The sequence below is a fragment of the Neoarius graeffei genome, chromosome 27, assembly GCF_027579695.1.
Source record: "Neoarius graeffei isolate fNeoGra1 chromosome 27, fNeoGra1.pri, whole genome shotgun sequence".
Taxonomy (NCBI): domain Eukaryota; kingdom Metazoa; phylum Chordata; class Actinopteri; order Siluriformes; family Ariidae; genus Neoarius; species Neoarius graeffei.
The window spans coordinates 23,755,095-23,772,074 of NC_083595.1; the positions used below are offsets into that span (position 1 = coordinate 23,755,095).

At 39.9% G+C, this 16,980-nt stretch overlaps 1 protein-coding gene across 1 annotated transcript in view; it reads right to left on the reverse strand.

Moving 5' to 3' along the window:
• arhgap1 (Rho GTPase activating protein 1) overlaps positions 1–16,980 on the reverse strand; it is a 48,598-nt gene that overhangs the window by 23,115 nt on the left and 8,503 nt on the right. The window contains exons 2-4 of the mRNA XM_060911062.1: positions 12,228–12,394; positions 3,176–3,268; positions 2,967–3,054 (exon numbers count right to left, since the gene is read on the reverse strand). Of these exons, the coding sequence (XP_060767045.1) occupies positions 2,967–3,054; positions 3,176–3,268; positions 12,228–12,363 (317 nt within the window). The 5' untranslated portion in view covers positions 12,364–12,394. The remainder of the gene's footprint in view (positions 1–2,966; positions 3,055–3,175; positions 3,269–12,227; positions 12,395–16,980) is intronic.

The following is a 16,980-nucleotide window of genomic DNA, read 5'->3' on the forward strand; positions in this document are numbered from 1 at the left end:
TTATACAACTTTGAAATCTGCATCATCTGACCTTTCCTAATGAAGAATTTGAACAAGCCACAGCTCAATAAGCTAATTAAGATCTGGAACCTTGGTAAAAGTTATGTGAGAACTCAAATGTATTGGGGTGCCCAAACTTTCACATGGTGTTCCTTTTCTTTTTTCACTCTCCAATTGTACAAAACAAAAATAATACACAAATCCTGCATAAAATGCTGAAAAGAAATGTCTCGTCTTTACCTTTATGCCTTTTGGTGATCAGTTAATCTTCTGCTCACTTAACTATTCACAATAACAGACATTTTCAGCAAGGTGCCCAAACTTTAGCATGCTACTGTGTGTGTGTGTGTGTGTGTGTGTGTGTGTGTGTGTGTGTGTGTATAATATATAAAAACAATTAGATTTTATAATTAGTTGAAAAACGACACATCATACTTTTAATATAGTTACTGTTAATGTTGTGGAGCTTCCACGAAAAACGTTAGTTCCTGTTCTCACTTACATGATAGCAGCTATAAATATTTACTCCCTCACCTGCCTCTCTTTTTTCTTCACTTCTCTACGAGCTGTATTTTCATGTGAAATGTTATCAAAACCCAAAAAGCACAAAGTCTTTTGTCCTGAAGTATCTCCCATGGCAGAAAACATCCTATTACAAAATGCTTACATTTGAGAATCCTTCCAAAAATGTTTAATTAAAAAATAAATAAATAAAAGTCTTCTTATGGAATGTGTCGACAAATTAATGCAATCAGAACTACTGGCAAAGCCGTGCTGTTATAAGAAATGCATCATGTCAGAATGGTGTGGGGGTAGAAATGACCATTCTTCTTTTCTCCTGTCTTACATTCAGATGTAACAGACATGTAACAAAATTATCAAATAATTAGCAGGTCTCTATTCTGTATAATATATACTCTGTACCTAAACAGTGGATTGACAAGCCATAAATTCATTAAAGTGATTAACCAGGAAATTTTGAAATTACAGGGTTATGAAATGTCATCATTATACATTAATACAAGATGCTCTAGATGAAAAAAAAATTAAGCAGACTTTAGCTTAAAAAAACATGTTCAAGTTGTAACATCAGTCTGTTAGGCCATTTCCCCAGGTGCGGCCTTACTGGATTAGCCAGATATTACGAGACGAAAACGAGGGTGGCGCCACATGACGTAGGATTCCACACGACAGCATACCGTGTCATGCATTAAACAGATGGAAAATAAGTAGGTAAATATTTTTTTAAATAAAACAGGCAATAAACTAGCCACTACTTTATTTTGATTCCTTTTCTAATACTGCATTACCATAATTTTTGTGGAGAAATGCAAACAAATTGACAGAGAAGTCATGCTAGACCATAATATCATACTATCGTTGTCACAACAGAAGGACTCTCAGGCGCACTCTGACCTGACTTGCATGCACATCGCAAATGATACACACCTGCACGAGATTAAGGCGCAATCAGTGCGCCTAAATAAGGACTCAGAATGCAGACTTACTTTGCGAAGTACTGCGTTGTTGAGACATTACCAAGCCTTGTTTCCTGACTGATTTCTGATTCCTGTTCCCCGGTTTTGACCCTGGTTCTGTCTACGATATTGTTTGTGCCTTGCTCGACCTTTTGCCTGTTTTACCATTCACGATATACGCCTGCCGATTTGGACTGTTTGCACTTTTCTTTATAATAAAGATCTTCTGCACTTACATTCGTCTCCAACTATCCCTGACAGAATACTTTGCCCCACTGATAGTAGTATAGCATGCAATTGTACACCTCCGCTGTGCTCAAGGAAAATGACATCACACACGATGGAGTTTTGGCGGCCTCCTTGATAAAAAAAAAAAAAAATAGTCCAATCTATTTTCATCACTTGAGTGGTTATACCATTAAGAACAAATTCAAAATGCAGCTTTTTTATGAAAGAAAAAAAAAGATAAAAGACCAATTTTTTGCTCAGTTTGTTTATTTGTGAGATATTTTCTTTAACCAGCCTACCGAGCAAATAAACAAACAATTATCCTCCTGAGTGTTTGTGTAATGTGTGTGTGTGTGTGTGTGTAAACCTATATATAGTCTGGAGTTTGTTCCTGTTTAAAGGAAAGTGTTCTGCAGTGCAAGTGCATTCCAGCAAACACTTTAGAGGAAGTCCTATGCCCAGTCAAAAATATTCAGAACAAAACAGAACTGGAACTTTATCCACATTCTTCTTTTGCCAATCTGCTTATAGCCTTGGGGGTGTCGCAGGAAGAAAGAGTCTTTTCTCTGTAGCCAAGTGGAGAGCCTGTTCCAAGGTGAGGTTATGCTTTAGCAAAGATTCTTTGACAATTTGTCCAGGTCTTCCTTGGTCTGCCTTTGGCTTTAAATCCAGAGATTCGCATATTGTATGTGTGGTGGGCGGGTTGTTTGGATGACATTCACACGAGGTGGCCAAACCATTTAATCCTCTGCTCTTCTATATGATGGACAGGTTTTGTTCCTACCATCTCCCTTCTCTTGGAGTTTCGGATCTTATCAAGTCTGATCTTATTGACTGATTTTCTAAGGTATCGCGTCTCACAGGTTACAACTTTGCTCTCTAGGGGTTTGGTTAGGGTCCATGTTTGGCATTGATGAGTGAGTGGGAATGAAAACATAAGTTATTATCTTTGATTTTGTTTCTATTGGGATGTTTGGGTGTTTCAAGGGTGGGGAGAGCTGATGTTATATGCTTTTTGCACCCTTTCTCAATTTCCCTGTTCATCCTTCCATCTTCGGTGAAAGTACTTCCCAAATATCTAAACTCAGTCATTTGTTTCAATTCCACCCCTCCCAAGTATACATTTAAGTTACTTGGCCTTCTGCAGACTTTCATTACCTCTGTCTTGCCAATGCTTATCTTCATGCCAGCCTGTTTACATGCTGTGTTTTAGAGATTCAAATCAAAGAACACTGAACAATGTAAAGCATAGACACTTACATCAGTAACATGTGGTGGTTTAGCTGATGATGTGGGGGCATGCGACATGCGCTGAACACTATCACTTTTCGCCCAAAGTTATCATCACCTGCACAAAATACGGTTAGAAGACGAGAGACAGAGAAGGCAAAGATAGTTCACAGTTAATGGTTACTGTTTATTGCTTGCTTGTATTCTACAGTATTAATATGCAGTAGTTGATGACTCACCTGCCACTTCCACTATTTGATGCCTTGCAATATCATAAAAGGGATCATCCCATGCCAGGTGAGAGCCTTCACTGAGACTCTTAATATCTGTAGCTACACAGCAGAAAGGATTAGAAGTTAATTTGTGCAAAAATTCAACTACACGAAAACACAGACACACATCCTGTGCAATGACTAATGAAGGCCCTCATCTATTCTTATTTAAAAGGACACGTCAGTGTTTTACAATCTAATCTCTGCCCACTGCCTCTATGGCATGTAGGTGAATACCAAGGGCAGAAATTTCCATGTAACTCTATACTTTGGGGGGGGGGATATATATATAACTCAAAGCATACATATCTAAAGTATATAGTTGAATTGTAATCAGTTAATGAAGGAGAAACCTTTGTCACATGCACACTTCAAGCACAGTGAGATTCATCCTCTGCATTTAATCCATCTGAAGTCATGAACACGCACACGGGCACACCCAGAGCAGTGGGCAGCCACATTTAGAGATGAAAGTGGAGCAAAGAAAAAAAAAAACCCTGAACTTTTGAAAGTCAAACTAAGATTGGGGGGGGGGGGGGGGGGGACGTCCCCTGAAAATATTTAACATAACATGTTAAATTTAACATAACATGCAAAACCCTGCATTCTAGTGCATTTTGGTACTTATTTTCACTAAAACAATTATAACTTTTAAGCCTTTTTCTTTCATGTACATTAATGATTAACATGTCAAAAATATCAAATTTAAATTCCCCTAGTTAATTAGTTAATGAGTAATTTTCAGGAGTGCATTTAGAAAACGCGGTGATTTTCCTGGCTACACAGTTAATTACTTTGAAAAAAATCAGACAGTTGAAGGTAAACTCAGCAAAATCCCAAAACAGTACTGTTAAAAAGTAAAGGTCTGTTAGAGTTTCTAAAGCTTTCAAGTTTCAATGTTGGGGACATTAAGCCTCGTTTATCTATCTTTTAGTAGAGTTGTGCGTTTGCATAAGCTAAAGTGAACTAAAAATTTCCAATTCATATTTATGCGAGTTGAAGCCTGGGGGTCACACACTGACTGGCAGCCTGAGTGCATTATGTAACAAAAAATAATTACCATTGCTAGTTTTAGGTAGCTTAGAAACCGGCTCTTCCATTATTGCTGTTTCTTCAACGTTTTCTTGATGTTGTGTTCTAGAAACGGCACTAAAACTTAGCTTCGAAACCACAAAATGCAACTTTGATGGAAAAAAAATATAATAAATTGCTTACCTCTCTTCACTTCAAAAGGAGGAGGAAAGTTTTGCTTGTTTTGACACGGCGAATTATTAACACGAGGAAATACTTGTAATTTGCACCTAAAAAGACTGCAGCTACACTGGCAGCTTGAACATGCTTTCTAGTGCGATTTTGTTGCGCTTGCACAGAATGGTGTCAGTCCTGCGCGCCTTAGCACGTGCACCTAACGAGCTCCAGCATGCGCGCCGTTAACAAAGAACACCTGTCTTTAATCAATGAACTATGCTCGGGCTATTTAAGGACCACGCCCATGCAAGGATGATGCAAAGTATTATGCCACGTCTAGGAACGTGAAAAATCCGAAAAATAAATTTCTCCATTCGGAAAACCGGAGATTTTCTAGCCTAGTAAACTAGACCCACCCGCCTAGCGGCCAAAAATATTTTTGCCTAGCGAGTGGGTCTAGCCTCGCACCATATAAACAAAAACACCCCGGGCATCAAATCGTGCCCGCCAATCACAACGCAAGGTTTTTGTTTGGATTCTTTGGGCTGGCTTTTGCAGGAGTGACGACAAAGCTGCACGACGCTGGAGAAAGCACAGCAGGAAAGATGGCTACCGCTAGTGAACAGCGCGCGTTTGACTCCGCTTTGGAATCAGTTTTAGAAGAATTAGACTTGGAGTTTTCGCTGAAACATGAGCAGGAAGAGGCTCTCCGCTCATTCCTTTTCAAGAAGGACGTTTTCGCTGTTTTGCCGACCGGCTATGGCAAAAGTCTGATCTACCAGCTGGCTCCGCTCGTAGCCAAAAGGATGGGGCTAGTTTGTGCAGTACGAAGAATTAATAAACAGCTTTGAAACATTACTTTTTGATTGTTTCTTATTTTCCCATTATTTTAAATTTAAGGGAAATTATTTCACCAAACACCACTAAATAAAAACTCTCAAAAACAGTTTAAGCAAACCCTTGAAAAACACTTGGGGGGGAAAAAAAAATAAAGTGTATGTGGTACAGACTCCAAACTTGTGGTCATTATCTCCAAACTTCTTCATATCTAGAACCTGCTTATTAATTAATACGCATTTTGAAAAATTATTTATTTCAAGGTCTCCCCCACTGCTTTCTGTCGCTCTGACTACGTCACAGTCACTGTTGCGCTGATTGGTCAGAGCGTTGGCCTATACGCACAGAGACAGTTTGAAAGACAGCAGTTTGTTCCTCCCACCCCCTTCGGAAATGTCTACGGATCGAGGCCAGACTAAATATTCACATTTAGTCTGGCTTGCCAGGCTAGAGATTTTCAAGAGTTTTGTCAAATATCCGGATTTCTGGGTAAATCCGGAAGACTTTCATCCGTGCACATTACAGCGCCCTAATGTTTACATTACACAGTGTTCATGATAGTCTGATGTGGTTTATTCCATGTTCTAATTATAGTGATATGACTTATTTTGGACTGAAGAAATTGTAAAAATGCTTATAAAGTTACTTGTTAACTGCAGTCAGTTTGAGTAAACGTTTCCTGTTTTTTTTACCCCTTCTCAGTACAGGAAATGCTGAAATTATTGTGTGCTAATCACACGATACAGATGTTTAAGATGATTTTTTTTACAGTAATACAGTTAAAAAAAAAGTGCTTTAAAAGAAATCCATGTGAAATTTGTGCAGGTTACAATAATGACCTAACCTTCCCACTGCTTCCACTAGTTGATGAATAAAGGAGTGTGTGAGAATGTTTTACTCATGTAAACAAACGTGCTGCCAGTAGAACATTCAAGAGCATTTAGACATGAAGCTCCTGAGGAAAAGCATAAATGACATCTAGCAAATTCTGAGCAACCAATTATGATGTGGTTCCACGATCATATAAAGTCCAAGTGTCATGGAAACGATAAAAATGTTAGAATCTATTCTTTTCATTTCTCCTTCATGAGCTAATTCAGGAACAGTGGATAAGTGTGTATTTCCCCTGGCACTGCTGGAGCAAACCTTTACCCTGTGCTCATGCTGGCAATGACGCAACGCAAAAAAAGTGTCCGGAAGTCATTTAGGTTCAATGCGAATTGTCTTTTTATTGCCAAACGTCACTTTTTTTCTTTTGTTAGCTGTAATGTGATGTTAGCGACAGAAAGTGGGCAGGGAGAGTTACGAGAAACACGAGTTTAATGTTTTGCAAATTACCGGTGAAGTAAGCAGGGGTGCAGCTGGTCTGAACAGCATTTTACATGCTTCGCATATTTGCTGGTTTTTTTAAATAACGTAATAAATATTTATATTTGATAATGAATCAGAATTTTGTGGGCCATGTCCACAATATACTAGTCCCCTTTGATGCACTCTAGGACTTGGAAGCTATCCTGATCCAGTACCTTGGCTTGGGTGTTTCCTGCATGAATTTTAAAATATATCCAGGAGACAGCAACAGTGCAAAGCACAAATGTCCTGAAATCAGCCTCGCAAATGAAATAGCTATTATATTTGCAACTTAACTTTTTTATTGCACAAAGAGGAAAGAGCACAAGCATATCAGTCTAAACAAATAATGTCAATGGTGTCTGATGGTGCAGTTAAATAAAAAAAAAAATGAACATCAACATAAGCCAGTTTACTTTTAGGGAACTTAAAAATAGCCTATAGTGCAAGAGTGCCTGTGTAAAAGTAACAGAAGCAAACAAGGAAATTGAACAGGGGGTTTGTAGGTGTTATGAATTCAGTCCCTCAACTTTGTACCAGTCTTGCATTCTGATTTTTAATCTGTTTTTGGTGAATCCATACGGCTCACATTTAGGGTTGCAAAGGGGTGAAAAAGTTTCCGGGAATTTTGGAAACTTTCCCGGAAAGTTTCCGGGAATTTTGAAGGGCCCGGGAATATTGGGAATTTTCAATTTTGGCATTTATTGTTTTAAACATTTTAAAACATTTCATCACCCAGAAAAACAAATTAAAACCCATGTCAAGCCTTTCAATTATGTACTGTTTTGTGCTAATTAAGAATAGGACATATTGCTAAAGGCCAATTAATAAAAGGCTTTTAGGTTTTCAATATTATTCAGATTTTTCAGTGAAAAATTATTATTCTCAATCTCAATTATCTAGTCCGAGGGACACTTAATAGAAATCCAGTCAAAATTGTCAAAAGTCAAATGCGCATTCCCAAGTTCCGTACCACAAAAGTGTAGAAGGTCTTGTATCCCTTGGTCTACGACACATATTTTGAATAAATTTTTTGTGTGTGTGTGTGTGTTGGGGACCTTTCGAATCTGCATTTGAATAGATTTCTATTAAGTGTCCCTTGGACAAGATATCTAGTCATTTTGAATTGAATAGATTATTTTTCTAGGAGTGTACCCTTTGGTAAGAATTAACTGGCAATCTAATGGCCCTTTTCCACTACCCTTTTTCAGCTCGCTTCAGCTCACTTCAGCCCGACACGGCTCGCGTTTCGACTACCAAAAAACAGCACGACTCAGCTCGCTTCAGCCCTGCTTAGCCCCTAAAACTCGCACCGTTTTGGAGTGGGGCTGAAGCGAGCCAAAGCAAGCCGAGTGAGGCTGGGGGCGTGAGCAGACACTCCCCTGTGCACTGATTGGTGAGGAGGAGTGTCCTCACATGCCCACACACACCCCGCGAGCACGCTGGGATCTGTAAACACCGTAAACCCGGAAGAAGAAGAATTACGAATTACGAGAATTTCTGGAGCCTTATGCGCCTCGCCTCATCTATACACTCTTGCCAGTATCTGTTGGCGTTGTCGGTGACAACAAGCCACAGCACCAAGACCAGCAACACTAACGACTCCATGTCCATGTTTATTGTTTACTATTCGGGTCGTGAGACTACCGCTTAAAAGCTCACTGATGTCACTGTTTGCGCTGCTTAACGACATCACGTGACGTCCACCCACTTTCGCTAACTCCACCCAATGTGTCCACCCACTTCCAGCCAGCACGGTTCAGCGCGGTTGTAGTCAAAATGCAACTCCAACAGCCCCGCTCAGCTCGACTCAGCACGGCACGGCTCAGCCCGACTCAGCCGCGTTTGTAGTGGAAAAGCGGCATAAGTCATTGCATAACAAGTAGTGATGTCTAAAAATCTTGCAGAAACTCAATTTTGACCAATTTTTGTTACAAAATTTTACAAAACTTGAAGACTTGTCTATAGATTTAAGCACAAAGGTATCACATCATAAAATAACGAGGAATATTAAAAAAAATGTAAAAATTAAAATTTCTAATTACTAGTAGTTTTGAAATAAGTTTTGCTGCTTGTAAAATATATTAGTGCCACTTTTTCTTTGAATCTGGAGCAAGGCTGTTTAATGCCATTGTTTTAATAGCATTGTATACCCTAATCATTACTTCTAATCCAATAATTTGCAAGCAAATTACTTGACAGGATATAGTTTACAAATCAGTTGAAAAATGATAAAGGAATTCAAGTTGTTGAAGTATAATTAGTAAACAAAAAAGTTCCAGGAAGCAGTCTTCAAAATCATAAGTAGAGTTAAAGTTGCTTTAGAAGATAAGGTCTCACAAAGTCTAAGGTTATTGTTTAATTCATTATACAACCCCGATTCCAAAAAAGTTGGGACAAAGTACAAATTGTAAATAAAAACGGAATGTAATGATGTGGAAGTTTCAAAATTGCATATTTTATTCAGAATAGAACATAGATGACATATCAAATGTTTAAAGTGAGAAAATGTATCATTTAAAGAGAAAAATTAGGTGATTTTAAATTTCATGACAACACCACATCTCAAAAAAGTTGGGACAAGGCCATGTTTACCACTGTGAGACATCCCCTTTTCTCTTTACAACAGTCTGTAAATGTCTGGGGACTGAGGAGACAAGTTGCTCAAGTTTAGGGATAGGAATGTTAACCCATTCTTGTCTAATGTAGGATTCTAGTTGCTCAACTGTCTTTGGTCTTTTTTGTCATATCTTCTGTTTTATGATGCGCCAAATGTTTTCTATGGGTGAAAGATCTGGACTGCAGGCTGGCCAGTTCAGTACCCGGACCCTTCTTCTACGCAGCCATGATGCTGTAATTGATGCAGTATGTGGTTTGGCATTGTCATGTTGGAAAATGCAAGGTCTTCCCTGAAAGAGACGTCGTCTGGATGGGAGCATATGTTGCTCTAGAACCTAGATATACCTTTCAGCATTGATGGTGTCTTTCCAGATGTATAAGCTGCCCATGCCACATGCACTAATGCAACCCCATACCATCAGAGATGCAGGCTTCTAAACTGAGCGCTGATAACAACTTGGGTCGTCCTTCTCCTCTTTAGTCCGAATGACACAGCGTCCCTGATTTCCATAAAGAACTTCAAATTTTATTCGTCTGACCACAGAACAGTTTTCCACTTTGCCACAGTCCATTTTAAATGAGCTTTGGCCCAGAGAAGACGTCTGCGCTTCAGGATCATGTTTAGATACAGCTTCTTCTTTGAACTATAGAGTTTTAGCTGGCAACGGTGGATGGCACGGTGAATTGTGTTCACAGATAATGCTCTCTGGAAATATTCCTGACCCCATTTTGTGATTTCCAATACAGAAGCATGCCTGTATGTGATGCAGTGCCGTCTAAGGGCCCGAAGATCACGGGCACCCAGTATGGTTTTCCGGCCTTGACCCTTACGCACAGAGATTCTTCCAGATTCTCTGAATCTTTTGATGATATTATGCACTGTAGATGATGATATGTTCAAACTCTTTGCAATTTTACACTGTCGAACTCCTTCCTGATATCGCTCCACTATTTGTCGGCGCAGAATTAGGGGGATTGGTGATCCTCTTCCTATCTTTACTTCTGAGAGCCGCTACCACTCCAAGATACTCTTTTTATACCCAGTCATGTTAATGATCTATTGCCAATTGACCTAATGAGTTGCAATTTGGTCCTCCAGCTGTTCCTTTTTTGTACCTTTAACTTTTCCAGCCTCTTATTGCCCCTGTCCCAACTTTGAGATGTGTTGCTGTCATGAAATTTCAAATGAGACAATATTTGGCATGAAATTTCAAAATGTCTCACTTTCGACATTTGATATGTTGTCTATGTTCTATTGTGAATACAATATCAGTTTTTGAGATTTGTAAATTATTGCATTCCGTTTTTATTTACAATTTGTACTTTGTCCCAACTTTTTTGGAATCGGGGTTGTACATGTACCAGGGAAGACCTGTACTGTTTTTGTAAAACATTTGGTGGTTATTAATTTTCTCAGTTGTTTAATTAGTTACATGCTTGTTTTTGCTTGTATGTTCTTCTGAACAGAACAGAGACCCAGAGAAATATCCTAATCTGAATAAAAGGACCTTTTTTTTGTATCAATTTTTAAGTAAAGTTCGTTAATTCCCAAAATTTCCATGGAAATTTTCCACTCTGTAAATTCCCGGGAATTTTGCAACCCTACTCACATTTGAACATGGAGAGCACTATATATAAGGAGGAGAAGCCATTATCTGATCAGACAGTAAAGATGAAACTTAACAGAGAAACAAATACTTAAGTATTCAAATTATATGAAACAACCATAATCATCAGTGTTTTTGTTTCCACATGCTTGTTCTTACTCCTGAAAATAGTTGATAACACGTGCTAAGCTGCATTCAAACAGATGGCAATCAAATAATGCAGTGTTTCTGGCTCATTTTCATCCGAAGGATCCACCCTCTTCTTACCACCTACTCTACTCATCTCCTGGTCCAAGCACTGATCCTCTCCTGTTTGGACTACTGCAACCCTCTCCTTGCTGGCCTTCCAGCTTCTGCAATCAGACCCCTATAGATCATGCAGAACACCGCAGCTCGCCTGGTCTATAACCTCCCTCGTTCTTCCCATGTCACCCCTCTGCTTGCTGACCTGTATTGGCTACCTATCGCAGCTCACATCAAATTTAAGACACTGGTGCTAGCTTACCAGGCTCTCAAGGGGTTAGGGCCAGCATACTTCCAGAGTCTTACCTGCCCCTACACACCAGCCAGATCCCTACGCTCTGCTACTCCTGGATGCCTGGCCCCTCCTCCTCTCTGCTCCTGCCCAGCCTGCTCAAGGCTGCTGTCGGTCCTGGTTCCCTATTGGTGGAATGACCTTCCCATTAAGGTCAGAACTGCCGACTCCCTGACCACCTTCAAGCGCAAACTGAAGACTCACCTCTTCAGGCTGCACCTCCCCACTGTGTAACTGTGTTTCAGTCTCGACCAACCCAGGCTGTGTACTGTCTAGCCTGGGGGGTTAGCCATTTTGAGTTCTCTATTTAGTTGTACTTTATATGGTTGGTTTGTTTCCTTGGCTGTTTGAGTACTGGTACTTCAACAGAATATTACACTAGGTATTGCTGTCACTTGTTCAGTTGGTACTAGAACTTTCTTGTCTAGAAGTTCAGCACTTCGTATACCTGACTTTTGCACTTGTATGTCACTCTGGAAAAGAACATCTACTAAATCCCATGTAATGTAACGTAATGCAATTCTGTCATGAGTAGTCTCAACACACAGACTTTTTTTTTTTAAAAACACATGAACATTGCCATACAGGGAGGATGTCCGATTTGCTGTCGATTGAGTGGTTTTGTTTGTGGTCTTCTACGGATATAGCACTACTAACCAGCAGTAAACTAAAGAGATGAACACCCACTGAACTCAGCTGGCAACTTCACCATGCACAGGTCTACAACTAAATACACACAGCAAAATGGAGTCGTGAGATTTAGCTTGGTGTTATACTGTAATTGTAACAGTTACACTGCTGTAATCTGCTGCAGGTCCACAAAGCAGGACTATATGACTGCGATTAAAAAATTATCAACTGTTAAAGCAGTGTTAACACTCACCAGACTTGCTGATGCTGACGGGGTCATCCTGTGGCCACTGCTTTTCCGGCACCAGTTTGAGCTGGTCGAGAGCCGCACTGGGAGAGTCGTCTCCCCCCAGCTCATCATGCAGATCCCCCAGCAGGTCTGAGGACATGACTGTCCTCTATAACACCACACACAAAGCCCTGCCAAACACACAAAGATACACTTTTACAACATCAACCGATTTCTCACTCTCCAGAAGGACTACAAAAGAATAACGACAATTATAATCAGGATTATTTTTACTCAAGTTTGAAATCATGAACATTACAATTATGTAGTGAGTAGGTGAATGGATTGAAATTTCTTGTTATGAGGTCTACTACTCATATTTTTTCCCCTCTCTCTCTCTCTCTCTCGTGTATTCCAACAGGAAGAGTAGGACAGGTGGTAAGCAGCTGGCTCTTCACTCACCCACTGGTGAATGGAGCCTTTATTAAGCGTCTTCAAATTCACAAAGTAATAATGTTGCTGTTCATAGCTTACTTCTGTCTCACATGTGCATGCATGCACGCACACGCACATAGGATGTCAAATTGCTCTATACAAGTGACAAGTGATAAAATCTTTGATCGAGTTTTTCTGATCTCAGTTAAAGGCTGGTCTGCAGTGCAGAAATCACAAGATTAGGTGTGAGCTTTTAAAACATCATTACAGCGTCTGTGGATTCCAGAATAAGATGATTCTTTTAGAAAAACAACACAACCTATTAAAGATAAAAATGTATCTGGGAACATGATCTGCATAATAAAAAAGTGTGTTGCTGCCAAAAAAGCAGAAACATATTCCAAATCTGCAGTGTGTGTGTCGGGCTATAAGCATTCGCTAGATTCAGATACTGATCTGTTGTGACATTTGACTTTATACATCACAACTGGTGTGAGAAGGGTGTGTGTGTGTGTGTGTGTCTGCGCGCGCACGCGCATATGTCAGAAGCACAGCATGATAGCTGTTAAGGCAGAAACAGCAGCTTCACACATCAACACTTCATGTCTTGCCATTGCAGGAGAACTGGCGCAGCTCGAATATGAGCACAGATCTATAAACGGTGCACCACAGGCCACATTAACACTACTAGAATATGAAAGTCAAAGTAGTTTAGATCTTTGTGAACTTGTATGAAAACCATTCGACACAATAACTCTGAGCTATTTCTTTTTCCAAGTCTTTCATATTTACTTTCTGCTACATGTTGGTATCTAATATGTAATTATAAAAAAACAAACAAACACACAACACGCACACACACCATAATTTTAAGTGCATTAAAACAAGTGGTGTCATGCTGTTATAGAACATTAATCAACACATTCTGATAAAAAACAAGGCTGTTCTTCAGTTTAAATGTTGATTTAAACCAAATTCTGTGATTATTTAAGCATGGCCCTGAAGCCGCACATATTTGCTAATGATAAGATGGCATTTTACACCAATGATATTAAGGCTATGCAAAATTCAATGGGTTTATTTTTCCCACCCCCTGCAATACATGACTATACCCTGGAGCATTCAGGGTCAAGTCCCAATCTGTACTTCAGGTCTCAGTATTTATTTCAATACTTACATACAGTCACTTTAGCACTCAGAAGCAAACAAAAAGGACAACTTTTTGTCTAGTACCATCCCTTCTATCTTGGACATCATCCAATCCCAGACATTCCGTTTATAAAAGTGTCTGGATTTGAGAGTTACAGTCTTGTAGCCCCTTCAATGTGACTCAGAGGTGCTTATCAAAGCATGCCATGACCACAAGCCATCTTCCGTCAACGAATGTTAGATTTCAGATCTTACACAAAAGTGCACCCCCTCCTTGAGACTTTAGGATAAAGAGCATCATGAGCTCTTCAGGCCAAGTTTACATTAGACCGTATCAGCAGATCATCAGATTAACGTTTTTAAAACAATTAGTGTGCACACAGCAACGCCAATACACGATTCGCGTGCACATAGCAACGCCAATACATGGATACACTCGGCTCCGCAGGCATCCTGCGCTCCAAATCACTCCGCCCTGAACAGCGAGTGCCCTCTGGAGGGTGCGCACTCCGGCCCTGCGCAGCTCACAGAGCACGCGAGTGAAGTGCACAAGCAATGATTCGGGACTGAGCCGCTGTGTGTGTGATCCCAGCGCATATCACTTACCACTTGCAAGTGGAAGGATGGCAAGCCTAAAGACAATCATAACTACACAATGGGCAGTATTTGCATCAGTATTTGCAGTATTTTCATACTTTTATACTCTTTAATGAAAGGTGATACAAGGCGGAAGTCCGCGCCGTTTTTCAGCAGTCGCGTCACATGACCAACGCCAGCGAATCAGGAAGGTGGATGTCACAGTGACGTTGTCCAATGACGACGCCAGCTAGAGCTCAGCACAACGTATCCGCATATTCTGAATGTTTACACAGCACCGGAGCTGACACGATCTGGATTGAATACGTGGACGCTGGCGGATTCCCGTTTCCCGGCGTTTCCAGGCGGTTTAATGAAAACGGACAGTGCATCCGCAAAGAAAACGAGACAAATACGGTCTAATGTAAACGTAGCCTTAGTTAACAGTGAAGATTCAAACACAATTTACACTGAGCCAGCTGGATAAAAAGCAGCAGTACTTTCCAAAACGACACCGTGGCAAACAATCCAATCTTAAATCTTTCACACTTACAAGTTCTTATTGAAATAGGATAGCACTATATCCACGCTGTATTATACCCACAGACTTTGACAAGAAACTCACATCTGCCTCTTGTAAAGTATAAAGCTTAAAGGAGATACGCATAACCTTTATTTTTAAATAAATGAGTGGGTAGTATCTCCATCCTTGACTCTTGTATGCTGCATGAATGGGAATAAAAAAAAAAAAAAAAATAATAATAATAATAATAATATATGTATATATATTTATTTATTTTTATTTTATTTTATTTTTTTGAGAGTTAAAATCGACCGCAAAAGTTGACATTCGAGCTGTCCCGCTGAGCCAGCCAGCCTTGAGTGTGTGATGTCACAGCGGTAACCGGTTTTAAGGCCGAGGCCTTTGACAACTATAGACCAAAGTCATATAAATAAAAATTTATGGTGAAAGTAAGAAATACCGTTACCGACTTGCTCAACGAAGACTGATTTGACTTCATTGATTGTGGGTTGACTCTCATTAAAACAGGATAGGCATTATAACTTATGCAACATACATGTAGCATTTTCACTGATAAAACATAAAAGGCTAATTAAATAATCAGATGAACTGAGAATCACTTTCTGAAGCAAATTAAATAATCTTATACTGGTAACTTAAATACACAATACAAGTTACATGTATTAATTTAAATGCAGGTAAACAGCGTGCTGTTTTTGTTGTTTTGTATCCAAACGAGAGTCGGAGCTTACCCGTCTGTGTTCTCGCTTCTTGAAGGCCAATCTTGTGGCCGATTGTTTTGAAACAATGTGACTTTCAGTTGTTCATTCAGTTCTCCATTCATTTGCTTCTTCCACGTAAGGGTGAGATGGCAGCAATATCCAGCAGAGAAATCAGTCGACTGGCCCACTCTTTCTCCACACTGAGTACTCCGCCATTACTGCTCGGCTCAGGCAATTACTAAAATCCGGGACAGAACGGGAGGTCACCAGTTTTAGCAACAACCGTGGGGAGGTCACTGCCCGAGCGATAGGTCACGTCCCGTTCCATCCCGGGTTTTACCAACAACCCTCGGCTCACACTCCGGGAGAACTGGTGAAACTGAACTTACTTTCCTTTAAAAATAAATAAAAATAAAAACTTTCCTTTTCTTGTAGTTTTATTTAATAGTTGGTATTGCACCCTCTTTCAATACAAGCTTATAGCCAACGCTCCTCAACAGATCAGAATCAGAAACACTTTTATTGCCAGGTATGTGGGGACATACAAGGAATTTGACTCCAGTTTCACTTAGCTCTCATAGCACAAAAACAGATAAAAAGTGTATACACAAAACAAACAAAAAGGTGCAATAGGTGCATAGTGCAAACTAATCCAGGTAAGTCAAGTATGAAATAGATAAATAAATATAAAGTATACAGTGTGCACAGAAATTTTACAAGTGATATTACTGATAAATCTGGATTTTAGCTGTTCATCACAGAAAGGATTTTCCCTTTTGGTGCATAGTGCAAAGATGAAATAGTGAATATAAATAAGTATAAATATAAGTAACAGTGAGCACAGAATGACAGTATGAGTGTGCAGATATTTTGCAAGTGATATTACTGATATATGAATCCAGATTTTAGCTGTTCATCACAGAGACAGCCTGAGGGAAGAAACTATTCTTGTGTCTGGTTGTTTTTGCATACAGTGATCTATATCACCTCCCTGAGAGGAGAAGTTTAAGCAGTTTGTGACCAGGGTGTGATGGGTCCGCAGAGATGTTACTTGCCCATTTCCTGACTCTGGACAGGTACAGGTCTTGGATCGAGGGCAGGTTGACACCAATAATTTTCTCTGCAGACCTTATTGTCCGTTGCAGTCTGTTCTTCTCCTGTTTGGTGACCGATCCAAACCAAACAGTGATGGAAGAGCAAAGAACAGACTGAATGATGGCAGAGTAGAATTGTGTCAGCAGCTCCTTAGGCAGGTTGAGCTTCCTGAGCTGGCGCAGAAAGTACAACCTCTGCTGAGCCTTTTTGATGATAGTGACTGTGTTGGTCTCCCACTTCAAGTCCCGGGAGATTGTGGAACCCAGAAACCTGAAGC